The sequence below is a fragment of the Physeter macrocephalus genome, chromosome 14 (genome assembly GCF_002837175.3).
Source record: "Physeter macrocephalus isolate SW-GA chromosome 14, ASM283717v5, whole genome shotgun sequence".
Classification (NCBI taxonomy): Eukaryota; Metazoa; Chordata; class Mammalia; order Artiodactyla; family Physeteridae; genus Physeter; species Physeter macrocephalus.
In genome coordinates, this window is record NC_041227.1 from 26152729 (window position 1) to 26158728 (window position 6000).

Below are 6000 nucleotides of genomic sequence, written 5' to 3' on the forward strand. Positions count from 1 at the left end.
TCCATCATCACTGTATTTTGATAACCACTCAGGGAATTGAGAGTCAATCCACATTGAAACTGAATGCCCTTGGAAGGAAAGACAATTTCATAATACATTAAAACAGAATGTGTTTTAATTTGATCATATACTGGTTATTGAGATACTGGGTTGCCAGTACTACCCTCTTCCTTATTTGGATTCAGACATTTCTTAGAATGCACCTACTGAAATTATGATTAGGCAGACTTGTTTAGTTTATTATTTTTTAACATAATGACAAAATTTTGGTGCTTGGAGTGAAGGAAAGATTGTTGCACTACTTCTTTTGAACCTTTTACTCCTTTACTCTATACTTATGCTGTAACCTTCAATTCCATTCTCATTCTGCTTCCAAAAATGGGGAACAGATATGAAATATAGTCAGGAATGGAAGCACAGTCAATTTAAATGGACAGAAAAATATTGATTCTGATAATCATTTTCAAATCTTTCAAAAATTCAAACAATTATTTTGTAAAATAACTGCACAATTGAGAGTATCTAAAATGTAGAATATTCATAGAAATTAAAAAGGAAAAAACATGATAGGGCTCTACAAACATGTATATTAAAGAATAAAATGCAACCTCATACTCATGAAAATTTTTAAAAGGTAAAATGAAAAATCAAGTAAGCTATGTTGTTGGGAAGCTTCTAACTTAATCACAACCACAAATAACATCTGGGGAATGAAGCTTGGAGACAGGCTGAAGATGAAAAAGGGGCCAACAGCTTCCGTAGCAATGAGAAAGGAGGGTGTTGGTGAATGGAGAATTTCTCTTTTTCCGTCTTCCTTTATGTCTTCGCTCCCCTTCCAGAGGACACAGTTTTTCTTCCCTCTTGCTAGTGGCTGCTCCAGCAGCAGTGGCAAGAATCCTGTCGTGGCCCTAGGTAGGGATATTAATATCCCTTCCCCCATTCTCATTCCCTCTGTTTACAGTTCTTCTTCCTCTGCCACCTGGTTCTGGCATGAGAATAGAGGTAGGGGACTGGGGCAAAGACAAACTGCTACAAAGAAAGTGGTCTCAGCTGTGCAGCAGCAGAGACTTATGATATGACATCTGTAGTGTTGAGGGAAATAAGAAGGGAAAAGATAGGTAGCAAGGAGGGCAGAACATGCAAGTTCTTCATTGTGGGAGGCATAAAGAAAACAGGAATATTTAAGTCAGGGATTGCCTATTTGGTATATTTCAGAAATAATATTTTGAGAATGCAGGTAGTATTTTAAATTAGTTTCAGAAATGAGCATCCATGTGATTAAAGCATTTAACAAAATGAAATTGTTCCTGTGATGACTACTACTACTGTGATAACTTACCTATATTTCCCTAATTTGCTTTAGCAGGATATTGCTGAAATGGTATCTTCAGCTGCTGAGGAATCATCTTTAATGAATGCCATCTTAGCACAAGAAATTGAAAATTGTCCATTTGAATTGGTAAATAGATGTATAGTCTTAGGAATGTTATTTACAACTTTGTTCCTAAATAGTTAACACATTATTTACCTAAAAATTGTTTTTAGCTGTCATGTTACTCTCTAAAATTACAATTTAAATTTGTGATCTTAACAAAGATGTGTATGAGTAGCTTGATAAAACATATTCAGAATTCCTTTGATCTTTTATTCTTTATTTTGAAACTTTAAGTAATTTTAAAGAAATGTATGGGATTTTTATGCTTATCAAAGGTAGTCATGGGTTTAAAATGTTGAGAATCATTGTTTTAAGTTATTCTTATAACATCTCTAAAGAAGCAGAGCTATATTATGGCTATGTCCTAGGGCATTTGAAATTTCATTTTATTTAAAGAAAAATGTATGGGCATTATTTCCCAAAACAATGACTCATGGTCTATACCAAGACCTTGGCTGATATAGACCAAGGTCTGACTCAAGACTTCTAGAGATCAGAAAAAGGGAATGGTCTGCACAGAGGACCACAAGTAGGTAGCAAAGCCAGAGCTAACATGTGACTCACCTGACTCCATATAGATTACTGTCTTATTTCTCTAGTCCTTGTCCTATAGTGCTGAAGGCATTTTTAAGATTGTAACGAATTTTAACAAAAGTTTCTTAGTTAAATAATATCAAAACACCTACTAATGCCTAATGTTAGTTTGTTTTTAAATAAATTATCTTTACAATGAGTTCCAAGACTATTAAATTGTTTTTTCATATGACTGACTTCTCTGGATAATCTAGGACAGAATAAATACATGAAATTTTTACCTGAAACATCCAAACAGCTGAGCCAGAAGAGAGTTGAGTCACTTTTGCCTTTCTCTTTGCTTCTAGACACAGGTTATTTTCATACATGGTCAAGAAAACTACAACACAGCACAAGTTCAGCTGTTTTAATAATCCATGCGGCTTTCCACACAATGGACTCAGCTGTAGGGTGTCCAGATAGATCAAGTGGTCAGGCTTCAGCAAAATGCACAGACTATTTTTTTCTGAGCCTTTTCCTGATTGGTTTAGTTGTGCAATATAGGTGACGCTGCAGTCTCATGGATCTTTAACAAAGAGTTGGGCCATTGCTTTTTACATTTGAAAAATACGTTTGTGTATTTAACAATAAAATAAATGTTAGTAATTGGGTGAACTAGTTTATCCCAGAATAAACCAGAAAGGAATAAACATAAATTTTACCTGGAGGAATTTAGAAAACTCTTCAGAATAAAATTGACCATATTTTCAGATCACTATCTTTGGAATGTAAGAAAGGATGCTGTATAGGCAGAACCAGGAAGCCAGTACAGCTGGCAAGAATGGGGACTTGGCAGTCCCCTTAGCCTCAAAACATTTAAAATATACAGGATATTCTGAAGCTCTCTGAGATCATCTTGGAGTTCATGAAATTGAATGCAATTTTAAGAAGTGTCTGGGCTCCAGAGGTATACACGAAAGCTTGACAAACAGTGGAGCTGTGATAAGGGTGACACAGAAGCTGTTAGGTTTCATGGTCAGAGATAGCATTGGGAAAATTATAAAGTAGGTCGGATCTGTGCCACTTGCCTCCCCCAACCCTTTGTAGGCTTGCTTTTTTATCAAACTCATCAGCACCTTTCCTATGCCCAGTTCTGTTCTCAGCTTATAAGGTGTTAGTTGGTAAGGGCTTAGAATGTGTTCCTGTGAAGGGATTTCAACTCTACAATTTTTAAATATTAAGGTGTTTCTGAAAGTGGCTAAAAACTGAAAAGATTGAATCTATTCAAATAACATGAAAGGCCGTGGGTTGATCTTTTTCGGACAAGGCACCCTTGAAATTCGTAAGATTCCTAACCCAATTGTACACAACCTACTAAACATAAGTTATTGTTACAGCTTTTATATCACCAGATAAATTCATATAAAGGCCTTTACAAGGTAGTTCTTCTATAGCTTTTTGTTTACTCCTGTCATCTGAGTTCAGATTGACCAGAGCTGGGACAGTCCTAGCCAAAAGTGGTCATCTTTACTTTTAAAAGTAACTGCACAATGCCTGGGATGCATCACCAATAGAGATGGCAGAATCTCCAACTCTGGAACCCCTTGTCAGAAGATAGCCTGGGAGTATAGATATAATCCTGTAAAGTCTGAGCTATATTTGTATGTTAGTCTTATTCTCTCAGTTATCAGACTATAAGCTCCTTATTTGGCAGGACCCAGCGTTACAGTTGTGTTTCTTGCGGCAGCTAACACTATGGTTGGCAAATAGTAAACATTCAGTAAAATTTGGTTAAATGAAATGTTATATCAATTATTCAAACAGGAGTCATTGGGGAATGAACAAAATATTGAGGCGGAGAGATGGAATCGAAGAATACTTCAGATGTTAAATAGCTTGCGGGTAAGACTTAGTAGGGTTTGTCAACCCTATTTTTATTTTTAAAAATAAGTAAAGGGGCTTCCCTGGTGGCACAGTGGTAAAAATAAGTAAAATGTTGAGTTCAACCTTCTAAATATTAATAAAAATAAAACAATTTTCATTGTGTTTTTGTTGAGGCCAAATTGCACTAGAGTGAAATGATTTTTAAGCTGTATACCCGAGGCTAAATGTGAGTTTGTTTTTAGTGCCTACATGTTCTAATCAATTCTTACCCATTTTCATGTCCCTAGACATCTATTCTATGTCCCATTCTTGTGTTTAGCAGTCTGTCAACTAATTCTCAATGTGAAACTAAATTTATAACAGTTTAAGAATGAAACAGATAATTTTAAAATTTAACTTATATTTTTATCAAAATAATACATGTATATAATTTTGTAAGTTCAGTAGTACTATGCTTAAGGCTGAAAGGGAAACACACAAGTCTTTTGTCCCACCCCTCCTTATTCCTAAGTTCTTCTTACCAGAGGAAACTATATAAACTGTTTTTTTTTAGTATTGATATCTATATTTCTTTTTTTCTTTTTTTTTTTTTTTGCGTTACGCGGGCTTCTCACTGTTGCGGCCTCTCTCGTTGCGGAGCACAGGCTCCGGACACGCAGGCTCAGCGGCCATGGCTCACGGGCCCAGCCACTCCGCGGCATTTGGGATCTTCCCAGACTGGGGCACGAACCCGTGTCCCCTGCATTGGCAGGCAGACTCTCAACCACTGCGCCACCAGGGAAGCCCCTATATCTATATTTCTAATTACATGTTCTTACTGCTCTTTCCTAATATTTCAGCTTTATATTTTATCTGTTGACTTCTTTCAGAAGAAAATGAAAATTTAGCTTAGTTATATCTCCCCCACCCCAGTCTATTTTCAGCACAGTATTCAGTGCTTACAATGTTATAATTAGAATAGTCATGATGCAGGTTTGATTGTGACAGAGAGCCAAAATGTCAGTGGCTTAAAAAGATAGAAGTTTATTTCTCTGTCAGGTAGAGTACTATCTGGTATGGCAGCTATGTTCACAAAGTTGTCAGAGGCCCAGGTTCACTTTATCTCATTTCCTTTATTCTTGGGATCCAAAATGGCTAACTCTCCACCATGTCTGCATTCCAATCAGCAGCAAAGTTTCCTTTAAGGGTACATCCCAGAAATTGTATGTATCACTTTTCACATTTAACGGACCAGCACTTAATCACCTTGCCACATCTAGCTGGGAAATGTAGTCCTTATCTGGCAACCATGGGACCAGCTAATAATTCTATTACTATGGAGGAAGAAGAAAATGGATATTAAGGGACAACCATCAGTTGCCACCACTATGTAAAAATTAGTTTAAATTGTGGCTTCATAAGCATAATTACATTTCTTGTCAACTTTATGGGTTTTTTATTTTGGCGTTAATCATTACCTCATTTTTCCCATTTGCTTAGTATCTATATACCCATCCTTAATTCTTTTTCAAAACTCTCTGACAATAAAATAAAACCCCTTTGAGTATGGTCAAATACATCAATTGATTCATCAGTTCCTTTTTTTTTTCTTGAAAATATCCTTCCCAGAGCTCATCCTCTTCTTGTTCTAATCTAGACTAGTTGCTCTCTAGGTCTGCTCCACAGTTTTTGTCTTGGGACATTCCTTTACCATAACGTGGGAATTCCTTTGTCTCTTTCCTATGTTAGTTCCTCTATTTTTGGTGCTTTGATCTTTATATTGAAATTTTTTGGTGGTTAACATCCTCTCATAATTTCCTGAGACAAAGAGTGCATAGGAGGTCAACTAATCTATGACAAAGGAAGCAAGGATATACAGTGGAGAAAAGACAGTCTCTTTAATAAGTGCTGCTGGGAAAACTGGACAGCTACATGTAAAAGAATGACATCAGAACACTTCCTAACACCATACACAAGAATAAACTCCAAATGGATTAAAGACCTAAATGTAACACCGGATGCTATAAAACTCTTAGAGGAAAACGTAGGAAGAACACTCTTTGACATAAATCACAGCAAGATCTTTTTTGACCCACCTCCTAGAGTAATGGAAATAAAAACAAAAATAAACAAATGGTACCTAATGAAACTTCAAAGCTTTTGCACAGCAAAGGAAACTATAAACAAGA

General features: G+C 36.1%; 1 protein-coding gene across 1 annotated transcript in view; it reads left to right on the forward strand.

Moving 5' to 3' along the window:
- Positions 1 to 6000, forward strand: part of RAD21L1 (RAD21 cohesin complex component like 1) — a 29631-nt gene that overhangs the window by 18328 nt on the left and 5303 nt on the right. Inside the window, exons 10-11 of the mRNA XM_055090675.1 lie at positions 1364 to 1459; positions 3773 to 3850. Of these exons, the coding sequence (XP_054946650.1) occupies positions 1364 to 1459; positions 3773 to 3850 (174 nt within the window). The remainder of the gene's footprint in view (positions 1 to 1363; positions 1460 to 3772; positions 3851 to 6000) is intronic.